Source organism: Coenobita brevimanus, chromosome 101 (assembly GCF_032717465.1).
Source record: "Coenobita brevimanus isolate Jiangsu-jjx chromosome 101, ASM3271746v2, whole genome shotgun sequence".
Classification (NCBI taxonomy): Eukaryota; Metazoa; Arthropoda; class Malacostraca; order Decapoda; family Coenobitidae; genus Coenobita; species Coenobita brevimanus.
In genome coordinates, this window is record NC_137054.1 from 48,081,128 (window position 1) to 48,100,474 (window position 19,347).

The following is a 19,347-nucleotide window of genomic DNA, read 5'->3' on the forward strand; positions in this document are numbered from 1 at the left end:
ATCTCACCATCTCATGTCTGGCCTTTTTCTACTACACTTACAATCTCTTGGTGTCCAGTCAATCAGCCTCTTTCTCCATCGGTTATCCTATATTCTTGGTACATGGCTTGCCCACCTCCATGTCTGTTCTTTTATTATCATCATCATCATCCGGACCTCCTTTCCCACCCTAGTGCAGAGTGAGGAGTTGCAATGTCCAGACAGCCGAAATTTGCCCAATCCAATGGGCCACGTTCCATTCACTCATCATTCAAGCCTCCGAAATCCTGGCTCTACTGGATACGCAAAAAAACATTCACTACGTTCTGTAGCTTCACATAAACGTATCCGATAGAGTCAATCCGAACTCTACCACGTTGAAAAGGGGTGGCAAATCCCTGATAATGCACTTCTCCTCACAACATTCATCCATCCATCTCGATCTCCTGTCAGTTTCCAAGCCTGACCGACTTCCAAACCTCTCTTCCTCACACTCTCATCTACCATATCTCTCCACCTTCTCCTTGGCCTACCTCCCCTCCCCCCTCCTTCAAATTCGTTTAGATATACTTTTTTCACCACTCTATTGTTATCCATTCTCTCCATATGACCATATCATCTCAATACACTCTCTTCGATTCTGGTGTCCACAGACTTCCTTACTCCACATCTTTCAAGAATCACATTATTTCGTATCCTATCCACCCTCTGTACCGCACATATATTCCTCAGCAGTCCCATCTCCACTGCTTTTACTCTTGACTTTTCATTTTCAAACCAAACTATAGACTCACATCCCTATGTTAAAGTTGCCACTAACACTCCTTCATGTAAGCCTCGTGCAGCTGCAACACATAACCCCCTGTTTCTTATCAAGGCTTTCATTGCGCCAGCTACTTTTCTTCCTTGTTTCACTCTACTTCCAAATTCTTTGGCACATTTTCCTCTCCTTTCTATCACTGTACCCAGGTATTTGAACTCTCTCACCAAGTCCAGTCTCTCTCCATTCACCGCAACATCGCACTGGGTGTCACTTCTCTCAATAACTATCACTTTACTCTTTTCTACGTTTACTCTCAAGGCACGACGCTCACAGACCTCAGCAAAACTCTGCACTAGCCTACCGAGTTCTTGTCCAGTACTTGCAAGTAGCTTTGCATCATCAGCATACAATAAAATTGAGATATTCCATCCATCACCATTCATTGCCAATGCCATCCCTCTCTCCATTACTCGTGTTTTTACATCGCTCATCGTCTCATCCATATATATATATATATATATATATATATATATATATATATATATATATATATATATATATATATATATATATATATATATATATATATGTATATATATATGATAGATAGATAGATAGATAGAACAACCATGGGGACATCACACAACCTTGTCGCACGCCCACACCGATCGTGATCCATTCACTTACTATCCATTTCAGACCCCATGAGGCATCGTTTTTTCGCAAATATGTTCTAAACAAACAGCTGGATCAATATGACATTTTGGCACAGCTTGTTTGACACCGTTCCCTAATTTATAGAACTACAGTGCATTGCCAAGTATGTTTCATTAAGGAGTTTACTCTTGGCTTGGAAGGCGAAGCTGGCAAGAGCCAAGTGGACATTCGGACAGGGGAAGGTTTTACGTAACGTAGTTGTGACGTTTATCACTCCACCAACTTTCCCTCCATTCCCATCTTCCCCTGTCCGAATGTCTACTCGGCTCTTGCCAGCTTCGCCTTCAACGCCAAGAGTAAACTCCTTAATGAAACACACTTGGCAATGCACTGTAGTGACAAAAAGGAGGGAGCGGTGTCAAACAAGCTGTGCCAAAATGTCATATTGATCCAACTGCTTGTTTAGAACATATTTGTGAAAAACGATGCCTCATAGGGTCTGAAATGGATAGTACATGCCCATTAGCCCTTACACATGCTTCACTACCATCATAAAAACTCTTGACGTCACATAGCAGCTTACCAGCTACACCGTACATGTGCAAACTTTCCACAATCCTTCTCTGTCCACTTTGTCGTATGCTTTTTTCAGATTCATGAATGCCATAAACACCTTATGGTCCTTCTCACAAGCTTTCTCTGCCATCTGTCTCACTGCAAATATTTGATCCACACATCCTCTACCACTCCTAAAACAATCACAGCCTTTTTCCACACTGCAGGCACAGTTTCACTCATCCATGCCTTCTTACATATCTCCAACAAGCACTTCATTCCACTCTCTCCACTACATCTAAGCATCTCTGCATACACATTATCAGTCCCAGCTGCTTTTCCATTTTTCAGTCGCTTCACAGCACTCTTCACTTGTGTGAGTGTCACGTCTCCTGGTACTGTTCTTTTATAACTTCTGTAACATCTTTGACTTTAGTCTTCTCTCTCACCCAAGTTGACATTTTCGTATCTCTTAAAGATTTTCCCAACATTGACCTTTCCATTGCTATCAAAGAGTGGATTAATTTATTTTCCATCGATTTTGTCAGTTTCCAGGTCTCACAACCATACGTCATAGCTGGAATTATACATTCGTTATATATTTCTCGTTTCATACAAACTGGCAAGCTACTTTTCATGTCTCTATGTTTACTGAAAGTTTTCCGTCCAATTGTAATGCGTCTTTTTATTTCGCTACCATGATCTTTCCTTAATTTTAGTATATACAGTATATGTCCCAAGCAGTTGTACTCTTCGACTTCTTCAAGAATTCCTTGACTAATTCTGATGACGCTCTTTGGTGTTTGTGGATTAAACATTACGTAAGTTTTACTCTGACTCATTTTTAGCCCTACTTTGAAACCCTCTCAGTTCAGGTCATATAACACTTCTTGCAATGTCTCTGCTGTTTCTGAGATTAGGACAATGTTATCTGCAAATCTTAAATAGTATAACTTTTTTTCATCTATGTTCACTCAGAGAGGAAAAGTTTGAATGTAATGGAGATGAGGTGTCTGAGGAGTATGTGTGGAGTGACGCGTATGGATCGAGTGCGAAATGATGAAGTGCGAAGGAGAACTGGAGTTGTTCGGGAGATGGCTGGTAGAGTTGAGCAGAGGGTGTTGCGATGGTTTGGGCATATGGAGAGAATGGATAATATGAGCGATTGGTGAAAAAGACAACTAGATCTGATGTGAGAGGTGTAAGGCTGAGAGGAAGACCACGAATAGAACGGATAGACAGTGTGAAGAGAGTGCTGGATGCGAGAGGGATGTCTGTTGAGCAAGGAAGGGTGGCTGTGCATGACAGAAATAAATGGAGAGAAATTGTGAATGAATAAGTGATGACGCAGCCCTGAGGGGATATTCTCCAGCATTTGGTCTGATCAGCTAGTCAGGTCAGGTGCGGTTAAGGGGATGGGTCTGTTATGATGTGGCAGGGGTAAACCGGCTCTGCTATCGGGCCCTGCTGAGGATGTCACTGATTGCATTGCGCAGTTAACCCTTGTGCGGTGTGGTGCGGTGAGGATCTGTCCGTTCTCCCCTTTGGGGCTCAGATGCGAATGAATGTGTTTGAATGGATGAGTAAATGGGGAGTGTGTCGTCCTGTCTCGGCTACCTCCCTTTCCTTGGGGGAAGCAGCCTAGGTATTTAGATAGATAGATGTTCACACCTTTGATTTCCCAGTCTAGCTTTCTGAAAATACTTTCTAGGCATCCTGTAAATAATTTTGGTGAAATTGTATCTACGCACGCCCTTCTCAATCTTAATTTTTTCCGAGTCCTTATGTAACTTAACTGTAGCAGTCCCCTCTTTATATGTTTTCGAGCAGTTTTACAATGCTCTAATTCACTTCTATTTCTCGCAGTGAGCTTATAATTGCTATGTGCTCCACTGAGTCGAAAGCCTTTTCGTAATCAACAAAACCTAAGCACAGTGGTTTATTATATTCTGTAGTTTTCTCAATTAGCTGAATCATTGTGAGTAGATGATCAGTAGTCGAGTACCCGCTTCGGAATCCTGCCTGTTCACGAGGTTGGTTTTCCTCCAAATTTGTTGTTATTCTCTTCGTAAGGACTTTAGTGAAAAGTTTGTAAATGACCGATAATAAGCTAATGAGTCGTTAGTTACTAAGATCTTTCGAGTCACCTTTTTTGAAAAGTAAAATAACTAATGCATTACACCATGTTTTAGGAATGTTCTTCTTTTTTATACATTGAGTAAATAAGTGAGCAAGCCTGTCTTGTACTTCTACTCCTGCATGCAAGGGTTAATCTGCTACATTTCATCTTCTCCCGGAGCCTTCCCTCTTTTCATATTTTTAAGAGAAATATTTACTTCGTCTGGTCTCACCTCAGGCATTTCACTTGTGTCTTCTTCAAAGTTAGCTACTGGTACTACTGTCTTTGATGTATACAGTTCTTTGTAAAATTCTTCGACTCTCTTCACTATCTAATCTCTGCATGTAATGACTTCACCGTTTTTGTCTTTAAGTGATGTAATTTGCTTCTTTCCTAGGCCCATCTTACCTCGGACCTGTTTCAGACTTTTTCCTTTTTTGATGGTTTCTTTGATCTGATCCATGTTTCTCTTTCTTTTTTTCTTCCCTTCGTCTCTTGTTGATAAGCTTACTTAATTCCGCTTGTTCTGTTTCAACTTTCTTTATTTTTACTTTCATTCCATTTTCTTTTTTTCATAATATAATCGAGTGTCGTTTCTGAATACTTCTTGGCTTTGGTTGTATTAGGTGTACCTACTGCCTTCGCTAATTCTTTTAGCACTTTTGTTAGTCTGTCATTCAGCTCATCAGTGTCACATGCAGCATTACTTAGAGCCTGGAATCTGGTCCTTATTTCCAACTGAAAGTCTGCTTTGTTTTCGTTTACTTTTACTGGGCATATCATTTTATCTTTAATCATCTTTCCTTCACATCTGAAATTCAGTCTGGCTGTGGAACCACCATTCTATGATCACATCCTATATTTACTTCGTTGATAAAACACACACACACACTGAGTTTGAAAGACTGGAGATCCTAGGCAGCAGGAAATACAGACAGATGGAGACAGTTCCAGAGTTGACCTGTTGCATAAATGAAGGACTGGGAGTAACGGTTAACTCTTGCATTAAAGAGTTGGACAGAAAAGGGATGAGAGTTTGCTGCTAGACGGGTGCTACGCGCCCGTCGTAGAGGTGGAGGAATGCATCCAGATATATATATATATATATATATATGTATATACATACAATAGCCAAGTTAGTGCAGGGAATTCAGAAGATTAAACTTCTGGAAACAAGAATAGATAGTAACTGCATTAATGTCTTAAGAAAAATAACTACAGAGAAAACAGAAAAACACAGAATAAGATGCTGCTCTAAACAGCTAACAGCTTGGCACTGATGGAAAAAATAAACTTGGCTTTAAAGCAGGAAAAATGGTGTTCCACGCCACGATTATTAGTGAAAATTATGGGAACTGTTCATCTCCGTTAAAGAGGACGCCCACAGACATTTACTTTAATGTGTACAGAGGAGGGAAATAGCAGAGCTGCATTACTCTTTGTATATGAAGCATAGATGAAATGTCAAACAAAAAGGTGGACATGAATTGAGATTTTGCATAACTGATGATTGGAAGCTCCAGTTGCATTTATATCGGCAGTATTACCGTTTTGTGACTGAATTACAGTGAATTCTTTAGGGTTTCATTATATGAACCCCTGTTTTTAATTGACACTGAAGCGAGGTAGGCTTCCCAGTAAGATAAATCAGTTTTTGTGTTGCGTTTCAGCCTGAGCGAATTAATGGTAGCATATACAACGCTGTGGCTAGCGGCGCCCTGGGTCTGGACCCGGAGGTTGGGGCCGTGGCTGTGGGCTTCGACCGTGACTTCAGCTACGACAAGCTGGTTCGCGCCGCCGGATATTTGTCCAATCCTGAGTGTCTCTTCCTGGCAACTAACACAGACGAGAAGTACCCCGTTGTCGGTACTAAATACCACTTACCAGGTAAACTGAAGTGATTATAGAGTAGTGTTTTCATGAAGATCAATAGCATGTGCTATATAATCGTTAAAATTTCAGGTTTTCTTTTTACAGCGATCAAGTTTCTGAAACACAGCACTAAGTATTTTTAAACTCGGTACAGTGTGTTCTGTTCCAGTAACTATACTATAACCTTCAATATCACTTGTGACATCAAAATGGCATCAGCCTGAATCCTCTGATTCCTAATTTCCAGATTATCAGTCGCATTATGTCTCTCAGATTTGATCAAACTTCGGACAACGATACTTTATTATGTGTGTGTTGTGGGGGAGGGGGTCATAATATTGTGTACATTTTGGCAGATTGCTAGGCCTGTATCAGCCAGCCCTTCCGATGATAATTACATCAGCTTTCTCTTTGTCACCATAAGCTGCACACAGCGTCATGTACAGTTGCAAATATTACAAAATGGACAGGGTAAATGTAAAGAGTATGCCTATAGAGGGCAGGTTAATCTCGCAAGCCCATCCCCATCACCCTCTGCCTTCCCCCTCCAAAGCAATGGCCTGACTTTCGGAAGGATCCAAGGTTTGTAGCTTCGCTTACTTTCATGCCTCGGCGAGTGTTCCATTTGCCCTGCTCTCATGTATAAGAGCAATTTTGAAATGACATTTCCTAACGATATTTATTATTGATGATGCAGCACATCTCACAGGCAAGAACTTTCATTTTTTTCAAATTATTTCCTATGGCTGAAGAGTGTAATTGTAAATGTTGTACAAAGGGAAGGGTGACGCCCTGGAAAGAGGAAATTATAGTCACAAAGCTTTTAGACCAGATAATGAAGGTAATGGAAAGAGTTCTAGAAGGTATGATTAGAGAAAGTGTGAATATTGATGAGATGCAGTTTGGGTTTTTGCCAGGCAAAGGGACCACTGATGCCATATTCATTGTTCGACAGCTTCAGGAAAAATATATAGGAAAGAAAAGGGAACTATATTTTGTTTCTGTTGACTTGGAGAAGGCCTTTGACGGAGTCCCCAGAGAGGTGGTGAAGTGGTCAATGAGAAAGCTTGGGATCGAGGAATGGCTGGTTAGGGTCGTTATGGCCATATATGTGGGTGCTCACACCCAGGTAAGGGTGAATGGAGATTTGAGTGATGGGTTGTCCGTGAATGTTGATGTGCATAGTGGGTCAGTCTTGAGCCCCTTGTAGTTTATCGTGGTACTTGAAGCCCTCTCACGTGACTTTAGAAATGGACTCCCGTGGAAGATGTATGCTGATGATTTGGTGTTCGCTCCAGAGAATGAAAGGGAGGCGTAGGAAAAATTTAGGAAAGGGAGAGATGGTATGGGGCACAAGGGCTTACGAATAAATGTAGATAAAACAAAGTGATGGTATCTAGGGATTGGGGCGATACTATCAAAGAAGAGGGCGAGTGGCCATGTGCAATTTGTCACAAGGTCATGGGAATTAATTCCATCTTGTGCAGTGTTTGTGATATGTGGATACGTAAGAGATGTAGTGGTATTAGAGGCAGACTGTGAGATAACGCTGATTTCATGTGTGCAGTATGTTGGGGAAAGCAGGTGGATATTGCCAGGCTTGAAAGGATTGAATTTGCTTGTGAGTCTCTTGAGTGTGTGGAAGTGAATTGTTATTTGGGAGACATGTTATGTGCTGGAGGTGGGGCTAGACTGAGGAGTGGTTGGACGAAGTTCAGGGAGCTGCTGCCTCTCCTGACACTGAGAGGGCTCTCCCTCCGTGCTAAGGGATCTTTGTAAGCGGCATGTGTTGGGAGTGTAATGCTATATGGTAATGAGACCTGGGCAGTAAAGGAAGAGGATATTCACAGGCTCAAATGTACATAAATGCCAATGATTAGGTGGATGTGCAGTGAGTCCTTGAGTGCAAGGCCCCGGGGGGGGGGGGGCTAGGTTTACAATGGATGAGTTGAGAGGTAGGATGGGACTGGAGTGTATTGGTGTTGTGATGAGGAGAGTAGATTGAGATGGTCTGGGCATATGGAGGGGATAGGGAATGATAACTGGGTGCAGAAAGTGAGAAGTGTTAATGTTGGGGGTGCGGTAGTGAGAGGTAGACCGAAAAAGATCTGGGACGAGGTCACTGAGTGTGACCTAAGGGTTAAGGGATTAAATAGGTAAGCTGCCAGAGATCGAGCAGCATGGAGAGCCGCCATTAGGCGACCAAGACCGACGCATGCAAGCATGTTAGAGGCTTCAAAAACGAAAAGGAAGAGCGAAAACGACAGCTCAGAAAGCTCACATTAAATTTAAATAACTGCAATGAATTATACTTTCATTAAACTTGTATTACTAAAGAATTAGTAATGGATTGTAATTATGATTTTATATGAAAAGTGACAATTGGTTTGGGATATTATATAAGGTTATGTTTCTGTCACCTTAATCCTTGCTGGTAGGAACCCATGACATTCTGAGTATAAGTGCCATACATGAGGAATAATCCATGGTAATGAATTATGGATACAGGCTTTTTGATTTTCCATGAGTACGAGTTAACTGAACTTCTCTCAAACATACTCAACCGTACTCTTGGATCAAAGCGAAAAGGCCGACAGCGCACTGACTTATATATCGAAGTGATAATGCAAAGTATACTCGCTCGAATACCACATACAAATAAGTGTTGGTTTTATGTGGTTATGTTGAGTCATGTATGAATATGGATGTTTTTTCTTTAGTGTTACTGGGATATTCAGTGTTGTCATCAGCCTCACTTCAAGATTATGCAGGATCATAACATCACGGTAAATCTAACAAAGATCTCTAACCCTTTTCAACACGGTTACTGCCCAGGTGTAGCCTATATAGAGTATAAAGCTGATTAGACTAGTCATCAAGAAGACTTATTACAACCTGTAATCAAGAGCTTAGCGAATTCAATTTAGCCACAAAAATGAAATTGTGAGAGTTCCTGAGTTCCTCGGTTCCCTCATATGAAAGCAAATCTTTAATATAGCTTGTCTCTTTTTTATGTGAACACTACAGTAAACGTTCAGCAGTTACAAGGCATGATAAAAAATTATCCTTAGACACTGATTTTATATATATATATATATATATATATATATATATATATATATATATATATATATATATATATATATGCATGTATATGCACAGACAGACAGACAGAAGGACGGGAAGAGACAAACACGAAAAGGAAGGAAATTAAAGTGTTTCCATCATCATCTCCAGTAACATTATTTTGGAGATCATAAAACTGACAACCCCTTCACAAAGGCTACATTTCTTTTTATGCAGGAAAGACAGAACCAAAGGCCAGAAGCCCGCAAGGTTGCTCCCTCAAAAAAAAAAAAAAAAAAAAAAAAAAGAGAGAGAGAGCCAAATTCAAAATCCGTTCATTTTGAGATGCTTGGGCACACTACGTTTCAAGGACTGGAGGCCATAGGAAGTAGAAAATACAGACACAGGGAGATAATTCCAGAGCTGACCTGTTGCATACATGAAGGGTTGGAAGTAAAGGCTAACTCTTGAATCAGAGACTTGGACAGAAGAGGAATGAGAGTTTGTTGGTAGACGGGTGCTATGCGCCCACCATAGCGGTGGAGGGATGCAAGCAGACAGTTCAGAGGGGTAGTGACCAATGAAGTGACGATAGAAAAGAAATAAAGATGCAACAGTGTGGCGCAGAGACAGAGGCTGAAGGAAGCCAGTAAGAGGAAGAGTGTTGATGAGACCAAAAGTCCTCCACTCACCTTGTTAACAAGAATTGTATGTGGGAATCCTCCCCACGAATGAGAATTGTACTCAACGCAGGGGTGAAAAAAAAAATGTATAATGTCGACAGTTGTGCAGGGGTAAGGAAGTCACAGAGTCTGATTATTCCACCTAATTTCTTGGAAGCAGATTTTACAAGAGAGGTAATATGATCTTTCCAAGATAAATCCCGAGATGATAATATGTTAAGTATGTTCAAAGATGATGAAGGATTGAGTTGGATATTGTCAAAAAGTAGTGGATACTCCTGCAGAAGATTTTGACGGGTTGAAAAATTTAAGAACTGAGTTTTTGATGCATTAAACACAAGATTACTTTTACCCCAATCAGAGATATGAACCAAGGCAGACGTTAGGTCTAGCACAGCCTCATTCCCTGTGTGTAGAAGTAATTGCCGAGATGGACGCTGCAAGAAGCGAATGGAAAGGTTAAAAGTGGAGTCATCAGTGTACAAGTGGGCTGAGTTAGATGTACAGCTTAGAAGGTCATTGATGAACAGAAGAAAGAGAGTTTGTGATAGGACTGAGCCCTGAGGAACAACACTATTGATGGCATTAAGAGAAGAACGGTGACCGTCTACAAGAGCAGCTATAGAATGACCAGAGAGGAATCAAGAGATGAAGGCACAGACAGAAAGACAAAAACCGTAGGAGGGCAGTTTGGAAATTAGAGATTTATGCGAGACCCGACTGAAAGCCTTTGAGATGTCAAGTGCAATAGCTAAGCTTTCGCCGGTCCCAAAAGGACGATGACCGGGAGTTTGAAATGTAGGCGAGATCACTTGTGGAGCATCCCTGGCAGAACCCATAATGACGATTGGAAAAAAGGTTTGATAGGATTAGTGTTTTATTGATTTATTTTTTTTGTTCAGAATATCTATCTATCTATCTATATACCTAGGCTGCTTCCCCCAAGGAAAGGGAGGTAGCCGAGACAGGACGACTCACTCTCCATTTACTCATCCATTCAAACACATTCATTCGCATCTTAGCCCCAGAGGGGAGAACGGACAGATCCTCACCGCATCACACCGCACAAGGGTCAACTGCGTAATGCAATCAGTGACATCCACAGCAGGGCCCGACGGCAGAACTGGTTTACCCCTGCCACATCATAACAGACCCATCCCCTTACCCGCACCTGACCTGACTAGCTGATCAGACCAAATGCGGGAGAATATCCCCTCAGGGCTGCGTCATCATTTATTCATTCACAATTTCTCTCCATTTATTTCTGTCACGCACAGCCACTCTTCCTTGCTCAACAGACATCCCTCTCGCATCCAGCGCTCTCTTCACACTGTCCATCCATCCTATTCGTGGTCTTCCTCTCAGTCTTACACCTCTCACATCAGATCTAGTTATCTTTTTCACCAATCGCTCATTATCCATTCTCTCCATATGCCCAAACCATTGCAACACCCTCTGCTCAACTCTACCAGCCATCTCCCGAACAACTCCAGTTCTCCTTCGCACTTCATCATTTCGCACTCGATCCATACGCGTCACTCCACACATACTCCTCAGACATCTCATCTCCATTACATTCAAACTTTTCCTCTCTGCTACACCCATATTCCATGTTTCAGCCCCATATAATGCAGTCGGTACCACAACACCCTCATACAGCCTTCTCTTTACATCCATTCTAAGCGAACGACATTTAAACACTTTTTTCATTCCTCCCAGCACCTTTCCTTCTTCATTTATTCTAAACTTCACTTCTGCATCTATTCTTCCATCCACAGCAACATGTGACCCTAGATATTTAAAACAATCTACCTCCTCAAGCAACTCACCATCCAAAACTATATTCATCCCCCTACCATCTATCAACCTCGTACACTTCATCACATTACTCTTATTCTCATTTACTTTCAATTTCCTTCTTTCACACACCCTTCCAAACTCCTCTACCAACTGTCTCAATCTCTCCTCTGAATCAGTCACCAGTGCAGTATCATCTGCAAACAGCAGCTGCTTCAGATTCCACTCTCCTCCATCAACATTTACCAGACTCAGACCACCTAAAACTCTTGCATTCACCTCCCTTACAACACCATCCATGTAAATATTAAACAACCAAGGCGACATCACACATCCCTGTCGCAGCCCCACTCTCACGGGAAACCAATCACTCACAGCATTTCCCACTCTTACACACGCTCTATTATTTACATAAAAACTTTTCACCCCTTTTAGTAACCTACCATCAAGTCCATACAATCTTAAAACAGTCCACAAAGCCTCCCTATCAGTTCTATCATACGCTTTCTCTAAATCCATAAATGCCCAAAACACATCCTTGCCTTTCGCTAAATACTTTTCACACACTTGTCTCACAGCAAACACCTGATCAACTCATCCCCTCCCTCTCCTAAAGCCACACTGCTCATCACTAATCACTCCCTCTGTACCCTCTCTAACTCTCATAATTAACACTCTACCATACACTTTACCTACAACACTCAACAGACTTATACCCCTAAAGCTAGTACATTCATACTTATCACCCTTGCCTTTATACAACAACCCTTCCACCCTCCTGTCTCACCCATGTATACTTATAAATATCTTTCTTCTCAAACAGCGTATTCCCAATCACCATCTCGCTCAACACACATCGCTATCATTCGTTCCCCATCTTCATTTCTTCCAGGCACACCATGCATACCAACTACGCCTTCAACTGCTACATTTCCCACTCTAGCATTCAGATCTCCCATCATTACCACATTCACATTCGCTCCAAAACTCTGCAGACACTCATCAACATCATTCCAGAAAGACTCCCTCTCTTGTTCATCCCTTTCACTACCAGGCCCATATGCACTCACAAACACCCACAACTCACGTTCAAATTTCGCTTTCACCCACATCAGTCTCGATGACACCTCCTTCCATTCAATCACACACTGCTGTACTTCCGGACTCACTAACAAGGCCACACCTTCTCTTGCCCTTCCTCTATCAACACCTGACAATCTTCCATTCACACTTCCAAACATAGATTCCCCCTTCCCTTTCATCTTCGTTTCACTCAAAGCTAACACATCCAACTTTCTTCTCACAAACATTCTCCCAATCTCCTCCCTTTTAGCCTCAATTGTACTACATCCACGCACATTCATAGACCCAATCTTCAGGGTACGGGGATAACTCCATCCCCCATCCCTTTCTCTGGCCTGTCTCTTTTTGGGAACTAAAAAACAGAGGAGGGGGTCCCTAGTCCCCTCACCCCGCCCCTTTTAGTCGCCTTTTACGACACGCAGGGAATACGGTGGCAGTATTCTTCCTAACACAACCTGGCCGCAGAGTAGTAGTACCACCCCATAGTGCGGCCAGATTGTGTCCCCCCCGCCACAGGGGGATGTTCAGCATAGACAAAAAAAAAAAAAAAAAAATGAAATACAGGATATTAAAGCAATTGGACTGTGAATGGTTACCCTTCTTTGGGACTGGCTGAATGAGAGCAAACTACCAGCAAGAAGGAATGGTACATGTTGACAGGCAAATGTGAGTGTTTACCTAGGCAGGGTGTAAGCACAGAAGCACCTTTCTTGAGGAGAACAGGAGGGACTCCATCAAGCCCATATGCCCTATTAGCACTGAGGCCAGTAATGGCAGAAAATATATCAATTGACGAAATTTTAATGTCAGCCATGAGGAAGTCAGCGGGAAGAAGTGATGGAGGAACAACACCTGAATTGTCTAAGGTGGAATTAGTGGAAAAAGTGAGCACAAAGAGTTCTGCCTTATCAGTAGGAGAAATAGCTACTGAGTCATCAGAGTGGAAAAGAGGAGGGAAGGATAATGATGTAAAGTCAGAAAGGATCTTGGCAAGGTGCCAGAAGGAGTGGGAAAAATGTGAATTGGAGAGTTCAGAGCATTTAGTACGAAAGAAGTTAAGCAGAGCTCACAACAGACAACATGCTTCCAAGCAGAAATATATGAGATGAAATTCAGGGGTGAGTTGGTTCTGGTACCTTTTGTTGATCCTCTCCTTGTTGTGGACAGCATTAGAAGAAGCGTGATTAAACCAAGTTTCTTTTTTCAATAGCTACAGGAAGAGCCCAACGGAGAGAAAAGATTGACAGCATAAGCTGAAGAATTAGATGTAAGGAAGTCAAGTATGTTGGAACTCTCTCCATTGCAGCTGTACAAGCTACTCTAGGCCATTAAGATAGAATATATGTAGCTAGCCTTGTTCACCAGGTGGATCAGTGAAAAGAGAGGAAAGTCGAAGGTGGTTGTGAACAATGAAATCGCCAAGAATGGAGATTTCAGAGAAAGGTGAAATTGATAGAATGTGCTCCATCTGTGAAGTAAGATAGTCGAAGAATTTGTCATTGTCAATAGATCTGGGGGGTAAGTAAACAACACAGATATATTTAGTCAAGAAATGACAGAAAAGCCGAAGCCAGAGCCATAGAGTAGAGAATTCAGAAGATTGAAGTTCAGGAAGACAAGAGCTAGCAATGTTGTTGCCTACATATACACAGCAACCACCTTTGTCTTCTGAAGTGCATATAGAAAAAGTAGGAGCATACAGAGAAGAGTTTGCTGTCACTCACCTCAGACAGTTGAGTCTCACTGAGGTGGAGAGGGCGAAGTTTATAGGAGGAGAGGTGGTCAACAGAATAGATGTTTGAGAAGAGGCCACGAATGTTGCAGAAATGAATATGGAGTGAGTCAGACAGTGCTTACAGGCATCTCACATGGTCTTCACTGGGAGAAGGGCGGATGGTGGGGATATTTATGGTCCCTCCCACCCCCCACCCCCCTCTAAGGACTCCGAATTCTGGTGTTCAGATGCCATTCTTTCTTAAATTTTGAATAGGAAGTGTAGCATATACTGTACATGTAGTTTAGTGTTGACAGTTAGAGGAACTTCCGTTGGAGAGTATGTTGCCTACTCTCTGTGTCACAGAAACGCTGAAAAAGTTCATCAAAGGGGGGCGGTCAGAAACTAGACCCAGGGGCTGATGAATTGGGAGCTCCAGCTCCCTCTGTCATCAGCTTTCCATCCACCTTGGGAGTACCGCCCTGTTCGACTGGTGATATATATATATATATATATATATATATATATATATATATATATATATACAGTATACCTAATGATGCAGTTGATAATATCCAGTTCTGCAATAAACGAGTGGATGTAAACACATTTTCTTTAATTCCTACCTTTCCTTATATTTACTGAATAATATAACCCGTGTCATAATTTGGAGGAAACCTTTTATCAGCCCGTTACCTTCTCTAAACCAATTCTTCATCAACCCTTCATAAAATGCCAACTCCTCATCATCTCATGAACATCAACTTCTTATCACCAGCATAATATCTGTCCATAAAATTGCTAGAAATAGTGTGATAAAAAAAAGGTAAATAAAAAATAATAAATTATATGATGACATGATGGTTTATTATAGTTCCTGATCAAATATTGTTGGATCCATATTCTGTGTTAGCGCTAATGCCAAGTGACGTCACAACTGCATCTCCCCCCCCCCCTACCCCTCCAGTGCACATAGCCCGATGTGTTATTATATAGACTTTGGTAGTCCCCACCCTTTGCAGCAGTCATAACTCTGGTTCACGCAAGATTTCTGAAAGTGTTTAGTACATACAAACATCCGACACCACTCCTTTCCCCCCCTCCTGTAGCAAGGTACGGGACCGCAACTGCGTTAGTGCATCCAGTGGCCGGCCCCTGGGTGATAAATTTTTATTCTTGCTGCCAGAGGTCCGTACAATATTACTGAGAAGCAGGATTTGCTAGTTAAGTAGGCTGGACTTATCTGTGTTTCTGGTATGTTACCGTTACTAGTCAGAGTTGCCAGTTAGCCTGCTATTGTGTGCATAGTTACTTTGTAAGTTTTACATTAATTTTTTTGCTCATTTTCTCAATAATGTTTTATTTATGGGATTGCTTGTTAAATTATGTATTTTAGTTTAAGTTTGTATGCAAAATAATTTAGAGTGTTGTGCTGTGTAGGTGAACTCTGGATATTTTGATGTCTCCTAGTTGGTAACTGTTTTAACTGTTGTCCCGTCGAGTGTGTGCTGGAAGTTTCTAGATTAATGTATGGCTATATAAGGATCGGGAAGAGACTAGAGGAAGTCAGTCGGTTTTCAGTTCAGTCTGAGTGTCGTGCAGTGTCAGTGAATTTCGTATATTTTCGGTACTTGTGAAAACTAGTGTTGTTGGCAAACAGTGAAGTGTCATTGAAATTTGTATATCATCATAACTTGTGAAAGTAGTGAAGTGTTGTCAAGCATTAAGTGTAACTGCAGTTAGTAAAGTTTATATAGCTCCAGTGCTTGTGAGAATAGTCAAGTCAGGAAACATTAAGTGTAATTATTTGGAAAATAAAGATAGTGAACTTAAGGAGCCAGTGTTTATTTATGACACCTCAGTTGCTCTTGTGTACTGTACACCTAAAGGCTGACCATAGGAAGACTAACTCACTGGGCAACGTCCTTCCTGTACTGAACTACTGCTGCTGGAGCATGTGGGAGTGTCAGATGGGGACGTAACACTGGTGACAGGAGTGTGGATAAGTTGTGCTGTAGTGAGTTAACCTTTGACATGAAAGCAGAAGGTGTGCAAACAAGGTCTTGAGTTCGGCAGGAGGATGTTCCTGGCAACAGTTGTGAAGCAGTTACAGGCACTGAATGAAGGACAGAAAGAAATCAAAGAACTATTACCGGGACAAACTGCACTATTGAAGGCACAGAAGGAACAACTTGAGGCACAACGTGAAGAACTAAAGGAATGATACGTACAACTTCAAGAGGCATCAGAGGAGCAACAGAGGGAATTACAACTGAGGATGCAAGGACGGCTAGATGCTTTCATGGGGGAAATGAAGGAAGAACAGTAACACTTTAAGGAGGAAGTAGATGCCAAGCTAGAGCAGCAGAAGTATGAGAGGGTAGTGCAGCTTGCCACTAGCCTCAGGGGTGCTGCAATGGAAAGTCTGGGCCAGATCTCAGTAATGGAGAGGTTGCAGATGGAGGATGAAGATTTACAATCAGTGTCAGAGTGGCTGGAGCGGAGTACCGTGCAACCATCTTGGGAAGAAGTTTCCAGGTTAAGCCCTGCGACCAAGAGCTATTGGAGTCAAAGGGACCTTCTTCGTTTGAACAACAGACTACTGGAGCATCAATGAGAGACACCCGATGGCCTCAGCAAGTATTGGCAACTGGTGGTTCCGAAGAAGATGAGGTCCGAGGTCTTGGATGAGTCCAATAACCAGATCACTAGTGGGCACCTGGGAGTGAAGAAAACTAATTCAGCTGCAATAGAGGTTGTACTGGATTGGCATGCATCAGGATGTTGAAGAATAGTGTCGGGCCTGTGATGTGTGTTGAGCCAAGAAAGGACCCAAGAAACGTGGTTGCACCCCTCTCCAGCTGAACCAAGTGGGTCCACTGATGGAAAGAGTCATGGTGGACATTGTTGGATCTCTGCCCCTCACTGAAAAAAAGGAAACCGGTATATATGTGTCGCCACGGACTACTTCACAAAGTGGCCAGAAACCTATGCTATCCCCAATCAAGAGGCTGCGACTGTTGCTCAGGTGTTGGTTGACCAGTTCTTCTGTTGATTTGGGTTGCCACAAGAGACCAGGGTAGAAACTTCGAGTCTGCTGTATTTCGATGGTGGAGAAATTAAACTGGACCCTAGGACAAGAACTGACCAAGTACTCCGCAGATGGACAAATGGAATGGGACCGGAAATTACCTGTGTTGCTGATGGCATATTGGTCTGCATCCCATGACTCTACTGGTTACATCCCTGCAAAACTGATGTTGGGCCATGAGGTACATTTACCCATTGACTTGTGAATGGGAAGACCACCTGGTGAAGAGCTGCCTACAGACACCTCCAGCTATGCAAAGCATCTTCAGGAAAGACTGGCTGAGATACATCATCAAGTGCAAGGAGCCCTCAAGTTTTCAGGAGAGGTGACGAAGTGCAAGTATGATGCCAGGCAAGTGAGGTGAGCTTCAAGGATGGTGACCAAGTTTGGTTATAGAATCGTCAGCGAAAGAAGGGACAGTCACCGAAGCACATGGGATGAACCTTACACTGTGTTGGACTGCCTATCAGACCTAATGTATCGGAATCAAGGAGGCAGGAAGTCACGCCCAAAGGTGGTACACGTGAACCGTCTGTGGCAGTACAATGGGCCAGATCTCCGTGGAATCATGCTCACCTGCAGCCGAGGATGTTGAGGAGGACCAAGGTGCTGATGTGCAGGAGGATGGTGACAGTCTCCCAAGGGAAGAAGTGAATCAGGAAGAGGACTAAGTTCTTCTAGGAGAAGTGGACTGCATGGAGGAGCAAGGACATCATCGACAGTGGCATAGGAGGAGATCTGATAAATTGAGGGATTTTTTTTTTGTGTATAATTAGATGTATAGTTTGGATTAACCCATGAATTGCACAATTACTTTTTTTCTCCCACCCCCTGGTGTGCAAAACATGAATGAAACTTTTTTTTTTTTTTAGTTTTTGGTTATTTTAAACTTGAAGATAAACATCAAGGGCATCATCTGGTGAAAAAAGAATAATCCCTCTCTCTCTCCGTCTTTGTGTAGGGCCATGCGTAAGTTCATGTAGGTAATGAAAAAATGAAAAAATCAAAAATTTTTGTTTTTGTTTTTGTTTTTTATAAACTTGAAGATAAACATCCATGGCATCATCTGGTTAAAAGAAAAAAATCTCTCTCCGTCTTTGCGTAGTGCCATGAGTAAGTTTGCGTGGGGGTTGAGTTGGTAATGGTGATGCATGGCCAGCACAGCCTGAGCTGTGGCTCGCAACGTGATGTTACCCAGCCTGAGCTGTGGCTCGCAATCCATGGGTTAAGGACTATGTTTGTGTATAATTGAGTAGTTTTGTTGAGACGACCAAAGGACTAGGGATGGGGTAGTGTTGAGAAACAAGATTTGCTAGTTAGATAGTTTGGACATTTCTCAGTGTTTCTGGTATTTTACCGTTACGAGTCAGAGTTGCCAGTTAGCCTGTTATTGTGAGCATAGTTATTTCGTATGTTGTACTTTAATTTTTGTGCTCTTCTTCTCAATAATATTTTATTTATGTGATTGCTTGTTAACCCGTGGATTGCGAAATTAACATTTTTTTTATCCCACCCTGTGGTGCACAAAAAACGAAGGAAAAAAAGATTTTTTTAGGTTTTGTTTATTATAAACTTGAAGATAAACATTCAGGGCATCATCTGGTGAGAAGAAAAAAAATCTCTCTCTCTCCGTAATTACATAAGGCCATGCGTAAGTTTACGGAGTAGTGGAAAAATGAAAAAAAAAAAATCCTTTTTTTTGTTTTTGTTTACAGTATTATAAACTTGAAGATAAAACATTCAGGGCATCATCTGGTGAAAAGAAAAAAACCTCTCTCCCTCTGTCTTTGCGTAGCGCCATGGTAAGTTTGCGTAGGGGTGGAGTAGTTAGCGGTGATGCACGGCCAGCACAGCCTGAGCTGTGGCTCGCAATTCACGGGTTAAATTATGTAATTTAAGTTTATATCTAAATAATTTAGAGTGTTATGCAGTGTAGGTGAACTCTGGATGTTTTGATGTCTCCTAGTT

The 19,347-nt window shown here is 42.0% G+C and overlaps 1 protein-coding gene across 1 annotated transcript in view; it reads left to right on the forward strand.

Annotated features, from left to right (window-relative positions):
- The window catches only part of LOC145415022 (glycerol-3-phosphate phosphatase-like), a 358,806-nt gene that overhangs the window by 304,120 nt on the left and 35,339 nt on the right, over positions 1–19,347 (forward strand). Inside the window, exon 4 of the mRNA XM_080284438.1 lies at positions 5,744–5,960. Coding sequence (XP_080140564.1) covers positions 5,744–5,960 — 217 coding nt within the window. The remainder of the gene's footprint in view (positions 1–5,743; positions 5,961–19,347) is intronic.